This window comes from Cyprinus carpio, chromosome A9, assembly GCF_018340385.1.
Source record: "Cyprinus carpio isolate SPL01 chromosome A9, ASM1834038v1, whole genome shotgun sequence".
Taxonomy (NCBI): domain Eukaryota; kingdom Metazoa; phylum Chordata; class Actinopteri; order Cypriniformes; family Cyprinidae; genus Cyprinus; species Cyprinus carpio.
Genome location: NC_056580.1, coordinates 19,698,375 through 19,715,313, shown reverse-complemented (window position 1 = coordinate 19,715,313; position 16,939 = coordinate 19,698,375). Strand labels below are relative to the sequence as shown.

Here is a 16,939-nt window from a genome sequence, read left to right as displayed (position 1 = left end):
TTTAAATCAGGCTGCATTAAATCTATAACTGTACTGAGTCTGTTTTAAAAAGAAAATTTGAGAAGGGTCTGGCTGCAGACTTGCACTTGCATTCTCAGACTTGCATTCTCAGACACTTGCGCTTCCGCTAGTGACATCACTAACAGTCTTTTTTTATTTTTTATTTTGTTCTTTTTGTTGATTACTTTTTGTTTGAATCACTCAACATTTTACAACAGTAGCCAGGTGTTGAAGACAAGAAAAAATAAACTAAATTACGAAGTCGCTTGCAATCGCCACTTTTTGCAAACCAATAGTAAAGCAGCAAATACAGAAGTGGCACGAGGTGTTGGTTGGTTTTCTCTGCGCTGTTAAGGATGGGCCAACCACATCCTTGGTGAGGATTTCTGAGGTGAAATGCCGTTTTATGTCATACAGATAAATTTAATCGCCTGTACTTTTTAACTTAACCCCCTGGTATTGTTTATTTGAGAGTCACACTTGTGTTGTTCGCGATCAAATGTGACCGAACACGAGAAACATAACTTTTTCTTATTTTCAGTAAAATCAATATATCAATATATTTTTGCTCAATAATATTTTTTTATTTTGCATTTTGTGAGAATTTCATGGTACTGATTAATATTTATGCAATAATTATGATCAATATTTGTGTAATTATGTAATTTTTGTTCTAATAATATTTATATCACTTTTCAATTATGGCAGCATTTCATGTTAAAATAGAGACAATGCCTTTAAAATCAAATTTTTGAAGGCAGATTAGTGCCATGTGGTGGGAGTAATAAAATAAAAACATCTGAAATTCCATGGTTTAGCCATTAGATACCTATTTAGCCCTATATAAAAAGGCTTATAAATTCTCTAGTTGGTTTTAGACATAAATACTAATTTTATTAAGTTGTGGATTTGTATATATATTTAGACATTCTCAAAGACAACTTTTTGCAAAGGCATAGATTTTTTTTTTTTTGTTTGTTTGTTTGAAATGTTGGTTTGAAATGTCAGTTGTTGCATTAAGACATTTTGTTACACATAACACCAAAATTCAACAAAAATGAACAGGCATACTTTATCAGAGGATAATCAATCTGATTTCAACCTCTTATTTAAGTCTTCTGGCTCGATTTTGCCATATTGTTACAGCCACACCAGTTTTTTGTGTGTATAATAATGTGTTGTGTGTGTTTGAGTGGGTGTGCCTGTTTTGTATTTTTGATGGTTTAGACTAGTGTAACCTCTTCTTTGGTGTCTGTGTTTTTACTGCATTGTGACTGAATTATTGATTTTATTTTACAGATTTGCAAAAACATAGTTTTAAATTGTACTAGTTAATACAATTTTAAATACATTTTTGTATAAATTTAATACATTATTGTTTTAAAAAAAGTACCCATACAAACTTATAATATACAATAATTAGTATTTAAATGCCAGACAAAGAAGGATAACCGTTTTAATTTTGTCCTCCAAATATATTTAATTTCACATTATCAATCAAACAAGGAATCATTAATGAAAGGATGGAGCTATTTCCAATGTTTATTAAATAGAAATAAACATAGACATGAAAAATCTTAGACCTTTTCCATGATTCCAATGAATTACAATAAAACACTGCTTATTTAGAAGTTTTGTCACGCATATTTAAAGTGACAGGTATACTAAGAAATCAAAGTAAAAAAAAAAACATTTAAATAGTGTGCTGATAAAGAAAACAATACTTACACCATACTAATATCTTGTATTACAAAAAAACAGACAAGAATTTTTCTGCAAAGTTTCAAATAAAACAAAAATACAGCTGTAGTTAAACATTTTTTATCACAATCATTTCCTCAAGAAGTGCATCTGAAAAAAATAAATCCGTTAGCAGAACTTTGCCAAGCTATTTTAAAAAAGAAGTCCTGCTTTTGTCACAATTATTAATTTACATGCTTCATAATACAAAACAGCAATAAGTTCCATCATATTTCTGCTCCCTTTTGTGACAATGTGATACACCAGCAGAAGAGTCCATTGGCTGCAGCAGAAAACCTGAATTTCCCTTGAGTTAGGGCTGAATTTATTTACTGATCAGTCTGGTGAAGTTTCACCAGAGACACCAAGTTATGGCCGTCCTCCAGGATTCAGCGTGAGATTAGCCATGAGCTCATGAACCGCTGCAAATATTGTGCACTCTCCTGTTAAAAAGAAAAAAGGCTAGCATTAAAGTTGATATGTAAATATAGAAACATTAAATGTTAAACAAATACCTGAGAACTTATATTCCGATTCCCATATAAATTTAAATATTCATATTCAACAAAACAGATGTGCAAACCTTGTCGTGGTGGATGGTGCTCATTGAACCTCCTGAGGATGGAGCTGACCATCAGGGCTGCGGCTCCCGAGGAGCTGTGCTGGCGCGGGATATCAGCCTGCTGGGTCAGTCCTGTAGCCATGTCATACACAATAGGCACTATGATGCTGATGGGCTCCTGGGGAACCGGTAGCCTCTGGGTCAGCTGGAGCTGTGGAAGAGCATCACTTTAAGTTAATACATGTTAGGAATCCATAGTAAACTCAAACCATACAATGGGCATACAATGGCCGGAATATTAGTGTAATAAAAATCAGAATTCAGGACATATTGGGTGAGATCATATTTTAACCATTGGGAATTGGTTGTATAGTGAAAGGAGACATTACAAACCAGAATGGAATGATTGAAGCACTTACAAAAAAGAGCATCTTGGTCTTAAGCACCACAGCAATGGTTCCTGGTGGGGCAATGGGAGGAGCGCTGGGTGGGATGGTCAGACAGAACTGCACATTCCAATTCAGCTGGGCCGCTTGGTCTGGGAACTAGAGGAAACACAACGGGCCAGTGAGCTTCCAATTGTACAATACCACTCAAAAGTTCAGGAAATGTTTATTAATATTATTATTATTTTGGAAAGAGGTCTCTTATGCTAACCAAGGTAAAAACTAAATATTACAATTGAAATATTACACAATTTTTTTTTCTATCATAATATATTTACGCATTTTATTCCCGTGATAGCAAAGCTAGATTGTTGCTTAAAGCTTTACATTTTCAGGAGCCATTTTTTCAACCTTTGAAGTAACATGATGCTCCAGAAATCATTCTAATATGCTGATTTTAGGCTTAAGTGATACTTTTTTTTGGATTTTTTAAATTAAAAAAAGGTCAAAAGAACAGCAATTATTTGAAATCTTAACTGACCATATTAATGTATCCTTACTAAATAGAAGTATTAATTAAAATCGAATTGACCCTTAACTTTGGAAACGTGCTTACCAACTCCAGTTTCATGATGCGAACACAGTCTCTGAGTATGTTGGTGGGAGCTCCCAACAGCTTCGTGAAGGCATTTAGTGTGTTGTATTTAAAGGGTGGTCCTGCAACCTATGGTGAAAGTGAAGGAGAATGACTTGCATTTGCATGACTGCAGAAAACTTGCTCGATGGTATGGCCAAGATGGCCGCTGAGTGTACTGATTTGCTTTAAAGATAAAAATAAATAAATAAATAAATGAACAGCTAATTGCAACTAACAGGATAGTGAATATAAGTGTTTTCAAACTAGTTTTAAACAGGTAGTTCCAACTGATATTAAGCCAGTGTTTCAAACAAGGCCATTCAAACAAACACATTACAATTCTTTCAGCTACCTTCCAGTACATAAACTGAACAAGAGGAAATTTGACCTTCATGATAGTTAGTGATTTGATGCAGTGGGTTTTTTCCTACCCTGGTCTCAAAGAACTTCTCCAGGACCTGCAGCTCCTCCTGCGACCAGTGTCCAGTGTTTTCTGGTGTGACTTTCAGCTGCAGAGTCTGGTAGGTTTTGGGGTTGAGAGCCACTCTACATTTAAGCACTTCAGTCTTAAACATGATGACGCCTGGTTCGTTGGAGTTCACAATAGTAAGCTGTTAAGAGAAGGTAATCAAGAGTGATGCAAACACAGTGTATAAGCAGAATCATACCACTCTGACTGGTTAAATTACGTGGTTATAACATGTTTACAGTTTCTGACTCACATTGGGTTCTAACTGTATGATTCTCTGTAGGTGCCGTCTCATGATGACAGAACCCAGGAAGCGCTCTAGAGGTGAGCACAGGTAGCTGCCCGCCAGCCCTGGCACTGGGCATGGCATGGGTGAAGGCAGAAGCAGCACATGTAGTTTGCTGTGGGTGAGGATGGTGGGAATGGAAGCGGCCCAGGACCGCTGTGGCAGTTTACGGGGTGGAGGCATTGCCTGTGAACCTGAACACAAACCCACATAGTGACTGATTGAACAAATTCAAACTACTGCTTATTGCTGGAAGTCACTTGAAATGCTAATAATGTTAAATTCATTTTATAGATGATTTTATTTTATTTCATTTTTAGTTTTATTAAGCAAGGACACGTTAAATTGATCAAACGTGATAGTAAAGACATTTATAATCTTACAATTTTTTTTTTTTTTACTTTCTATTCAATTAGAATCCTAAAAAATGTATCATGGTTTACATAAAAATGTTAAGCAGCACAAATGCTTTCAGAATGAGACAAATTGTTTCTTGAGCACCAAATCAGCATAATAGAATGATTTCTGAAGTAACACTTAACACTGAACAAATGACTAATGAAAACTCAAAATTCACATCACCCAAAAAAATAATAAACTAGTACATTTAATCTAAATTAAAAAAAAAATAAAAATAAAAAAAAAAGCTTTTTTTTTTTTTTTTTAGTTTTACCTTGAAGAGCATAACCTAGACTTCCAATCAAATTTTTTAACATCTAACTTAGGACAAACTAAGTAATTATCGGGAGGATCTAGGTTATATTTTATCCCAAAATCAAAAGAAAATCCCATTAAATACTGAGCCATCTATTTTTGATGTCTACCTTTACAACCATCAAGATATTTTTAATTGAAGCAAAGCCAATTAAGCAGAAAACCTCTAGCTGCAATTTAATAATAATAATAATACAAAATCATTATCATTACTGTAATGTGGAACAAATATATATATTTAAAAAATAATAAGTAAAATACTGATCTTAACGTGTTCTGATAAGATAGATCAGTCTTTAGACTCTCTGGACTTACTGGTACCAGCTCGAGGAGAGTGGGATGGGTCTGGAATAGGTGAGTGCAAAGAAGGGTTGCCTGGTGACATGCCAGGGATTCGTGCCCCGGGGGAGGGTCCAGAGACCTGCGGAGAACCTGGCCATGGCCCCACCCTTGGGCTGGCGGACACCATCGTGTATGGTGAACTGGGGTCAAGAGTTCCTGCAACACAAATGAAAGACATTTGGACCATAACTCAACATCTCAAGGAGTGTCAGCTTCCATCGATGTGCACAGATTTTACTCCACGGCAGTAAAGGTGCTCAACACAACCCCACAAAAACACATCCCTACTGGAGCTGCTTCCATTAAGTACCTTACAAAGATGATTTTGAAGGCAAACGAGATTTAAACTGATTCACTTTCACATGAATTCAACTGCAGACTAATTATGATATTTTTGAAGCATCAAAATGTACTGAATCATCAAAATGTACTGAATCGTGACATATTGTGACTAATGTGAGATAATTGACATTTTTGTACAAAATATACTATCATTCAAAAGTTTGGGGTCAGTAAATTTTTTAAGATATTAATAGTTTTACAATACATTTATTTTACAAAAACATTTCCAATTAATTTTGTTCTTTTGAGCTTTCTCTTTCACCAGAGAATCCTAAAAAAATGTATCATGGTTTCAACTTTCTTTCTTGAGCACCAAATGAGCATGATTTCTGAGGGATCACATGACAATGAAGACTGGAGTAATGGCTGCTTAAAAAAAAAGTATTGCATCTTAAAAATATATTAAAATAGCAAAGTTATTTTAATTGTAATATTATTTTACAGTACTAATGTATTTTTGAACAAATAAATGCAGCCTCGGAGAGCATAAGTGACTTCTTACAGACCCCAAAATTGTGAATAAAATAATAAAACAAAATAAAAACAAAAACTACTTCTGCTTTGTATTTTTTTTTTCTTGCATATAATCATGCATATGATTCGGACATAGATGTTTTGTTTTCCCAGTCCCACCAGTCAAAGAAACAGAGAGAAACAAGAAATAATACAAGAAGTACTGCAGCAAGTGCTCATTTAAGCTGACTACATCCTCCATGCAGAAAGTCGATCGGTAGCAATAAATTCAAAGTCTTTCACCAGCCCATCAGAGATTGAAAGCCCTGGACCACAGAGGTAAAAAGGAAAGCCAATCAACAAAGCCCTGGATCCAGGCCTCCCATGCACTTACCATGAGGGCTAGCAAAGTTGGAGGTCTGCCCCATAGAAATGCCCAGAGAGGAAGGAGAAGGGGTGGGCCCAAAGGGAGAAGGGGCACGCAGAGCTCCGCTAGGGGAATTGGCTGCGTGGATGTTTCCTGCACACAATTAACCAATCAGTGGCCTCATCAGCATCTGACAAAAGCTTGTCTCTCCCGTTCCTTCACGCTCACTTTCACACACGCTGCAGCTAAAGCGGGACAGGAGCTGCAGACCCCGAACGAAGATGGTCAGACATATGTATGACTGTGGGCAAGCTTCTTTGTGAGGTTGCATGGTGATGGTGTCATCAAACACAGACTGACCGGTAAAAGCATGCATACCAACAGACAGGAAGAGCTGGTGGGACACTTTTGCAATGAGTGGGACACCAATGAGAAAATGCTTCCTCTCCTTTTGTTTCCATGACCAGGATGGCACAGGAAGCAAAATGACAACAATTGGCAAGATAGAAACACATATTTATATACCTGGAGACTGTGTTGTTATCATGGACGGTGAGGGAGGCACATGGTACGGGTTGGGGGGCGATGTGAGGGGTGGATAAACCCCTCTGCCTGGAGGCTGTGTCTGGGTGTGGGGCATGAAGGTGTCATCCATGCTTATTGGGGAGGGAGGGTTGTCGTCCTCGTTGACCGAGCGTCTGCGGGCGTCTTGGTTACTATCCACAAACATGTTCAAGAATGTCTGCGGAAAATCATGGAAAAAGTGACAATTACGCCCATGCACACCTCTACTGCAGTGGTTAAAGGGACAGTCCAAAGAAAAATAAATTTCTTTCATAATTTACTCACCCTCAAGTTGTTGTTTGCAACCGAACAGTTTGGTTCCCACTGACTTCCATTGTATGAAAAAAATATGATGGAATCAGTGGGAATCAAAACTATTTGGTTACCAAAATTCTTCATAATATCTTCTTTTATGTTCCACGGAAGAAAGAAAATCAAGTACAATACAAGTTTGGAATGACATGAGACTGAGTAAATGATGACAGAATTTGCTTTTTGGGTGACTATCCCTTTAATATGTTTAATATTTAATATTTTTGATCCACAAACCTTCAGTCCAGGGGCAGGATAGAAACCTTCAACTATCTTGGTATTGTCAAAAAGACTATAGGCCCCGTCACGGATAGCCACCACCCCTCTGCTACGGCAGTAGATGTCAATGCAGTACATGTTGCGGAAGGCCAGACGGATGTGAGTGGGTGACTGAGGCAGGATGGAGAAGCACTGGTATGCCGTATTGGTCCTTTGGGTGAGACCCAGCATAGGCACTGTGGGTAGCTTGTTGATGGCATTTAGAGGAGCTTGAGTGTCTGAGAGGACCTGAGAACAGACAAGTGTGTGAAAATACTACCAGCAGCTACTAATGAATAGCTATATTTTGCCACTATCCACTTCAAATCGGTCAGTTAACAATTTTAATGTTTTAAAAACATACTGACAATATGTAAATAAAAATATAACATAGTGAATATGAATGCTAATACAAATAATACAACTACAAAATACAGTTCAATGATCAGTGACGTTTAGTGTCAAGGCTCTTGATACCTGTAGAAGCTGTACTACATTAGGTGTCTTGTTGAACATTTCTTGAAGCTGGTGCAGAATTATGTTGTGACAGTTGCTACAGCCTGAATTGGGCCCCACAGTCCCCAGGGCCAGATGGTAACGCTGGGTTACTGAGTTCCACTGTATCGTCACCTGAAAGAAACAGGAACTTGTAGTAAATGAAACAAGTGTGATTTAAACTAAATCGCTAAATAAAGACATTAAGGACCTTTAACATCTGCATTTTAACAAGAGAAAAAGGTTTTTACCGAGCTGCCTTTGGTGTTGCCATAGCATAGAACCAGCTTCCGGTAATTGTACAGACGTATCTCTGAGAAAAGGCTCAAATAGGAGGGCATTTCTGGAAAATGTAATTATTAATTATTAATTACAGTCAAGTATTTTTTCATACCTATAATAACTTTCAAAGGTTTGGGGTTGGTAAGATTTTCTAAAGTTTATGAAAGTAGTCTCTTATGCTTACAAGTCTGCATTATTTGATAAAAACATAGTAAAACAGTAATATTGTGAAATATTATAAAAAATTCAAGTAACAAAAATTTAAATAAAATTGCATTTTTATTATTTCTTTAAATACAATGTATTCCTGTGAAGGAATTTAAAATTGATGTAATGATTTAATACTTCAAATGTACTGTGGCACCAAAAGAATACAAATCATAGCTGGTTATCACAAAAACGCAAATTAAAATGTAAGAGATGCAATTTTACTAGTTAGAACAGAGGTACCTACCAGGTAAAGCGCGTGAGAACTCCAGCACACATTCATAAAGCTGACTAATGCTTTTCCAGTCGTTCAGGAACATCTCCACCACCTTTCTGCCACCCACCGGCTCCGAAAGGGGATTCTCATAAGTCAGGTAGACATGCCGCATGGAAGCTGAGTTGAGACAGACAGAAAATATTGTAAAAGACACATACCTTACTTTTTAAAAAGCTGTTAGAGGTAAATTAAATGTCTTTACCTTGGTCTTTGTTGGCTGTGCTGTTGAGTGGACAACTGGAGAAAACCAATTCCGCCACCCAGGTGCGATTATTCCGGCCCTGTAGTCTGAACGTACAGTCCAGCAGGGAGCGCTCCAGAGCTTTTCTCGTTTCCGCACTCACTCCCTTACAAGGTGGAACTCTGAGGTAGAGAAGGAAAACAATTGGTAAACTACCATAAAAAATGTTTTTGAAAGAGGTCTCTTCTGCTAACCAATTCTTAAAAACCAATCTTGCATTAACTTGATTAAAAAAAAACTGCTATTAAAATTGATTAAAAACAGCAATATTGTGTAAAATTTTGTATACTATTATAAACGAAATGAAAACTAATGTGTTTTAATATATTTTAAAATACAATTTATTCTTTTGACACCAAAGCTTTTTTCAGCAGCCATTACTTGATGCTCAATAAACATTTCTTATTATCAACATTTAATACAGATGTGCTGCCTCATATTTTTTGTGGAAACCATGATACATTTTTTAGAATTCTTTGACACATAAAAAGTTTCAAAGAAAAAGCATTTATGTAACATAACAAACGTCTTTCGATATCAATTTAATGCATCCTTGCTGATTAAAAGTTTTAAGTAGATATGCTCCAGTCCAATCCAGTCTGGTTTATTTACTTCAGAGATGCTTGAACTGACAACCAGAGATAAATCTTACTTCAGAATACGTATGGCGTGGCTACAGCCGTCTCCTTCAACCTGAACCCCTTGATGAGGAACCTCCATATTGGACAACTGCGAAAATAAAAGGCCATTCAGTAAACACAAAATGTGACATTTACAACGAATAGCGTCAGATAATAAAACGCTGCTTCCACCACCTAAAGGATATGCAGTACCTCACAGCGTAATCCGATGAGAGGCATGTTGGTGTCACACATGGCCACCAGGTGGGCCAGCTCCTTATTGAAGGCACACATCTCTCCTGACCTCTTGGGTTTCTTCGGTTCAATGGCACTTTGCTCTCCTGACAACTATGGAGTGACCAAAGCAAGACTTCAGTACATACAATAAAAAAGCTGAACAGCACAAAAGAAAACGACTGCAAGAAAGGGGCGGGGTTTAAGCAGAACGTTTTCTGCTTAAACCCCGCCCCTTTCTTGCAGTCGTTTTCTAACAGAAGACTGAGTTATGACATTTTGATTAAAAATTTTAATTAAAAACATTAAAAATGAAATGTGTGCATGCATGGATGATCATTCACAATAATATCAATAACACACATTTAGAAAATAAATAAGGGGAATTCCTATTTCTTGTAAACTTTAAAGAGGCACCCACTTCAGATCTTAAAAAAAAAAAAAAAAAAAAGGTTTAAGATGTTGAAGAAAAAGATAAGAAATATTTTTAGGTACTACAGAGTATGATAATGTTTAACAACAATGATGAACACACAGCTCAGTATATTCCCTTTGAGTATCCCACCTTCCTCTTGGCCCCAGGACGAGCCATTCGTCCAGATGAAAAGTCCTGCACAAGCTCCTCCAGGTTGGGCTTAAACTGCTGCAGCAGCTGAGCAGAAGGCAGCCCATCCTCACTTTCAATCTGACTCACAGACAGGAAGTAGTACTTATACTGGAGCTCTGTTGAATTGCTGGACACATCTAACATCTCGACCACCTGAGAAAAGTCGAGATTTAATGAATGTTTAAAGTTTACACAACAGCCTCTAAGTGTGAGTTAAATACATTGAATATTAAAGTATTTACAATATAGTATTGTGGAAGGCGGGTGAGTTTGATGAAGAGGCGATGTTTTGACAGGTTGCCCACAGGATGCGTGGTTAAGTTAGATAGGTGGAGAGTGTCTGTGCACAGTGTGGGAAGATGTTTCACAGACTGTCGACATCTCTGCTCGCCCAACCAGAATCTGTTCAAAACATAATAACATCAGCCACTGTCACAACATGAAACACACCAAGAACTGGCAGCTTGACTGCTTACTTGAGCTGTTGTAACCATGTGACGATGCGCTTCATGTCATCGTTAATATTCTTCTCAACATCATCCAACATCGACTGATCTGGAAAGAAACGAGTGAGACAAGTTAAGCAGTTGATTTGTTTAAATGATCTGATGTGTATCCAATGGATATGTGACTAACCGACTCCATAAAGCATTGGCTGAAACATTCCCGAATGCAAATCGACGAATATGTGGAGGCACTCCGATCGGCCGCAGGGCTCCAGTATTGGTATGACTAGTGTGGGCAGTGCAGTCTCTATGAAGGCTGAAAAATAAACACATAAAATGAATCCTCTAAATGCATATATAAAACAAATAACTGATTTATAACAGATTTTTGATGTTTTCCAGTTGAAGAATGATAAAAAAAGTAATGAATATAAAGAACATTAAAAAATTGTAATTCTTTTAAATGGGCACAATATTATTTTATGTACAATAACAATAATAACAGAATAAAAATAGATCATTTTGAGATGTGCTTCCCTATACAATATAACACAGCCTCTTGTAATTTTTGCTTAATTGCTGTAAATCAATTTAGTAACCAAGCAGTAGGCAAAACACTATATTCCATCTTTGAATAAAATAAATGCTGCAAGCACAATCATGGTGAAGATCCTTGTGGTGTTAAATACTCACAGTTATCACTAGGGTTACTACTTTTTAGGATGGCTTTGAGTTCTTGCAGTTTCTGATGCGAGCGGGCATGTACACTATCGATCAAAAGCTTTTCAACTGAGAGATGATCAATCTGAAAGAACAGCCCACAAACAAACATAAGCTTTTATCCTCTTATTATACAGTTATTATACAGAACCATTCAAAAGATTTTTTTTTATGTTTCTGAAAAAAGCTTTACTTATGTGAGAAGCCGTTACTCCAAACCTGTGTGTCAAATGATCCATCAGAAATCAATCTATTATGCTGATTCAGTGCTCAAGAAACATTTCTTATTATTATCAATGTTGATACAGTTGTACTGCTTAATAAAGGATTCATTTAAGAATAAAAAGTTCTAACAAAAAAGTAACATTATAAATGTCTTTACTATCACTTTTGATCAAATTAATGTATTCTTGCTGAAAAAATTAATAGTATAAATTTCCCACAGACCCCAAACTTTTGAATGGCAGCAAATATAATCTAAGAAAGGCCCATGCAATGATCATCGTTATGGAGTTATCAATGCTATTATCAACAAAGGAGATTATTTTAGCCAATGATACTCACCTTCATGGCTCTTTCCATTAATCTGGAATCGCAGGCAGGGAGTGGAGGCTCATGGGAGATCTGTAATGGCTTGGATCCATCGGTCTCATCAATTCTGATGGTGACCTTGTGCACAGGAGCTGTGCCAGTCTTTCTACCCAGGACCTGTTGACTGCAAGGCAAAAATCATGAGATGCAGAACCAAAAGAGAAATATTAAATTAAACCTCTGTTGCAAATTGGCAAATTTTCAAACCTACTTCCAGACAGACAACGTGAAGCACTTGGCAGGGACGTAGCGCTCCACCTGCACTAGATCACCCCACCGTTCTCTGATCAACATCAGAGTTTGAGAATGCAACACCTCCAGCTGTAGTGATAGGCAAAATGAGTCTAATACCATTTATTAAGGAAACAATTCCAATTTGTTTGCTTTTTGTCACTACATTTATTTTTTAACAAAACTTCCATTTAATAGCTTTGCTGACTTGACTATTATTCCAAAAGCATTCTGGAAAATACTGATAATAAAAATGAGTAGATGTGTCTAAACTGACTAGTAGTGTATTGCAAAATATCTGGGCAGGTTAAACAAAAGCTATGGTTTTAACCCCAGGCATGGGCTGTTTATTGAGCAACCAATCAAATGTTGTACTAAAACACAGAAACCAATCTTAGTCTTGATCTGAAAGGATACGGAGGCAGTTGTACATGTCCTGAAGAGGCTTGTCATCTCCAAACAGTCGAGATTGCACCAACTCGTGGATATAATTCACCTGCATGCTGTGTACCAATGCCCGGCCATCTAAATAAATTATATATTAATACTTATTAGTAGTACTTTAAAACATCTATTTATTAATTACTATTAATACATTTTATAATTATAAATTAAAAATAAACACTCCCATTCAAAAATTTACTTCAGGTTTTTTTTAGGAAATAAAAAAATTATTATTCAGAAAATATGCATTAAATTAATCAAAATTGATGGTAAAGACTTTTATATTGTTACAAAAGATTTGTTTCAAATAGGGCTGAACGATTATGACAAAAATCATAATTGTCGATTATTCCCTTGCAATTGTAATTGTGATTATTAATTACGATTATCACAATTCACATTGAATGATTTTAATTAGGGCTGGGCGATATATCGAACAATATGATCATGCGCATCTAGTCAGTAAATCTGGTTCTGTGATTACCGCTAAATCGCCATCACCTGCTTTCAAATAGAGCAGCATTTAATAGATAGAGCCATAGATCACTGACAAGCTACGCAATATCACGTTCATTATCGCAGATGAATCGCCTTCAATAATGAACGCGATATTGCGTAGCTTGTCAGTGAACTACGGCTCTGTGTATTAAATGCCGCTCCATCTGAAAGCAGGTGATGAAGATTTACTGCTAATCAGGGAACCGGCTTTACTGACGAAATGCGCGTGACAATCGCATACGATATATCGCCCAGCCCTAATTTTAATACCATTGTTTGAAGCAACTGCATGTCATATTTTTATATGAAAATAAACAAGCTGAAAAGACTCAAACTGAAAACCTTTCATTGCTTTTCTACAGAATTAAGCCTCAAATGTCAACTATACATTGAATTAGTTCTTTAAACAAAATTATGTTATACTAAAACTAAAATTAAACAATGGAAAAACCCTAAAGATAACCTGTAAAAAGAAAGAAAAAAAATATTTAAGCATGCAGAATAACATAAGTGGACTTTGAACAATGAATTGCCACTTTGAACAATTACGTAATTGTGGTATCCGTAATTGTAATCGCAAATTTGATTAACTGTGCAGCCCTAGTTTCAAATAAATGCTATTCTTTCTTTCTATTAATCAAAGCATCCACAACAATATCATTTGACACCGAAGACTGGAGTAATCAGAGTAATTCCATCAAAGAAATAAATTACATTTTAAAATATATTAAAATACAAATCAGATATTTTAAATTGTAATAATATTTCACAACATTACAGTTTTTACTCTATTTTTGATCAAATAAACAGTCTTGACATTTTAAAAAATCTTACCGCCCCAAAACTTTTGAACGGTAGAGTAAATAAATAAAATATGTAAAAAAAAAAATTTTATTTTATATATAAAAAAAAAAAAAGATAAGGAAAACAAGGGTACAGGGGTTCCATGATATATTATTTCTTATGTCTTATTATTACACACTGAGTATATCTTACCTCCAGTTTCCTTGTCTTCAACTAGAATCTCTAGTTTGAGAAGTCTCCAAGGGATATCAGGATCATCCCCCATCACTGTCAGCGTGGCTTCAAATTCCCCCTCAACTCGAAACTTCACTCGCCCATTGGCTTCACAGGCAAAGAGATCATAGAAACAAGTAAGATCATTTATAATCAGAATAAAACACACCGAAAATACAGCAGAAAAATGTTTGGAAACCTGTACTTATTACAGGGCAAATCTGTCTTTCCCAGTAGATGTGTGGAGCTTGTCACTTACCCACAGTTAAGTTCCACAGTTGTGGGCAAAACACAGTTGACAATACTCTGTCTCAAAATATTATACACATCACACAAAACGTTCTCCTCCTCTCCTCTTTTTATAGGGTCGGGAGGGATAATTTTGTCCTGAAAAAATAACACCATTGCCGTTTATTTCCCATTTATAATATCCACTTGAACACTGTGTTTTGACTACTCACTCGGATACACGTGGGCAGACGTGGGTAAGACCCTGTGGTCAGTACATCAATGGCGAAAGGGATGGCAAAACTAGGCAAACGTGCATGCACCAAGGCGTCCCTGGCCAGTGACGCCAGTCGGTCAGCCGTGTCAACAAATAAATAGGCTTGCTGATCCAGAAATGATGAGATCATCTGGAAATAGAGCTAAGAATGAGTACTACAGCAACAATAACCAAAATAACTCATACTGGAAGTGCCAAATAAATCACGTACCGCACATTTCTCCACCTTCCCAGCATTACTTGCCCATTTCACAAGAGCAAGCAGACGTACAAAGAGCTGCCGCGTCCGACTGGCAAACTGAACAATTTCAATTTTCCTGTAAGATATGGTTTAAGTCAGTTACATTCATATGCAAACACAATGTAACTCAGGGGTTCTCTATCTTTTAGAAGCCAAGGACCCTCAAATCCTGTGAGGGACCGCCATCCTAAAATTTGATAAGGCATATATACAGTTTTGTGTATAAAGACTTAATTTGTATTGTAAAAAAATTATGTTATCAATATGTCTAGAATATCATTTGAAAAATAAATAACATTATTGCAATTGTTTTTTTTTTCTATTAATTATAGCAGAGTACTTTATTATTACTTAATTATATGTATTCATTCATTCATTCATTCATTTATATTACTCATTAAATAAATTAGTAAACATTTCTTTTTACCTTTTTTTTCTGTAAACTTTTCCATGAACCCCTAGCACTGCCTTGGGGCCGTCATTTGAAACCCCTGGTGTAACCAATATTACATTCGTGTTTTTGAGAATCTAAGTGGAAACTCCGTGGCAGTTTCTTACCTTTCCATGTCTGTTTTTCGAGGAAGTCTGTGAAAATCATAAAGACATTATTAAATAATATCAATATCAAATGACAGCACAAAACATTTTACATCTAGACAACCTGCAAGACATAAAGTTTCATAACCACAGAACAAGAAAATTTGCATCTCCATATATGCTCTAATTATAGCAATTACACTATACTTAATATCAATAGACTTGTTCCACAGATAACACTTAACACCTGTGTCACCTGCCATATCCATATCAATCCACCTAGGCTGTTATAAGCAGAGTCACCACTAAAGCCTCATTCAAATAAACTAGCTTCATGTTAAAATATTATTTTGCCATGACAAATGGCAACATAAGGGCCACTGCTAAACTAAACCTAACTTTATTTAAGCATGTCTGACCAGTGAGCATTCAACAAGCTCTGATCTCTGATGAACTCACAGCTCAGCCAGGAGAGTGATCTCGTGGTAGGTTCGCTGCAGCAGGAACTCGATCAGGAGGCTCAGCCGGACTCCTTGAGTGGCCGGGGCTCCCGGCGGAGGCTGCGGAGCTGAGGTCGGACCCCCGGCGGGGACCAGCTGCCCGTCCGAACCGATTTGAACTGGAGCCATTTTAAAATACAACCGGAGCGGTGTACGGCCACCGACCCTTTCCCCTCGCGTTTACCGCAAACTAGCTCAAAAGATTATTATTACAGGTTCGTCCTAATGTTTATAGACGGCGGAAACGATCTCAACCCATGGAGAAAAGAAGAAATGAGTCTATAACATGTTAAGATGTGGAGAGATGGAGCCCCGCCATCACCCACTGGAGCTGAAGCAGGAAACAAAACTCTCCTTTCCCTAAATGGCGCTGGATAAATTATTTAAAATAAAAGTCTAAAAGACAAAAACGCGATTTTAAAAAGATTAGATTTGTTTTATTTCCGTTCTATTTCTTTCACAGTACATAAAAACGGAAGAATAACTTAATTTATAGAAATACGTTTTGTCTCTACGAGGAGTCAAATAACATTTTATGCAACAGTAGCTGCTGAGTAGGGAACGCTTATGGGACCTTTATTTTGCCCAAGTTTCACGGCCGGAAAGAATATCCGGTTTAGAATATATTTGTATTTTTTAATACATCAAGCATGAAAAAAAAACTAGTTAATTTTATGAAATGTATGCTGCTTATTTTTCTCAGACACCTTCAGTGCAATTCTTTTGTTGTTGTTGTTCATTCTGAACAGGACTTCTGAAAACTAAATAATATATCTAGAGAGAACAAAAAATTATGGATGAAATCAAAGTCCCT

At 36.5% G+C, this 16,939-nt stretch overlaps 1 protein-coding gene across 1 annotated transcript; it reads right to left on the bottom strand.

Moving 5' to 3' along the window:
• Positions 1-1,516: 1,516 nt before the first annotated feature.
• LOC109096815 (mediator of RNA polymerase II transcription subunit 14-like) lies at positions 1,517-16,618 on the bottom strand. Its single transcript, XM_042764026.1, is given in 31 exon segments — positions 1,517-2,183; positions 2,324-2,513; positions 2,722-2,847; positions 3,305-3,412; positions 3,757-3,936; positions 4,048-4,274; positions 5,110-5,292; positions 6,326-6,451; positions 6,824-7,040; positions 7,412-7,681; positions 7,910-8,062; positions 8,179-8,270; positions 8,664-8,810; positions 8,896-9,056; positions 9,587-9,663; positions 9,768-9,902; positions 10,354-10,548; positions 10,638-10,797; positions 10,872-10,950; positions 11,032-11,157; positions 11,535-11,646; positions 12,126-12,276; positions 12,364-12,496; positions 12,801-12,908; positions 14,322-14,450; positions 14,602-14,651; positions 14,653-14,729; positions 14,804-14,977; positions 15,059-15,164; positions 15,647-15,673; positions 16,085-16,618. Coding segments are annotated over 31 exon segments (4,263 nt in total). The 5' UTR covers positions 16,255-16,618; the 3' UTR covers positions 1,517-2,109.
• Between the last annotated feature and the right edge of the window lie 321 nt (positions 16,619-16,939).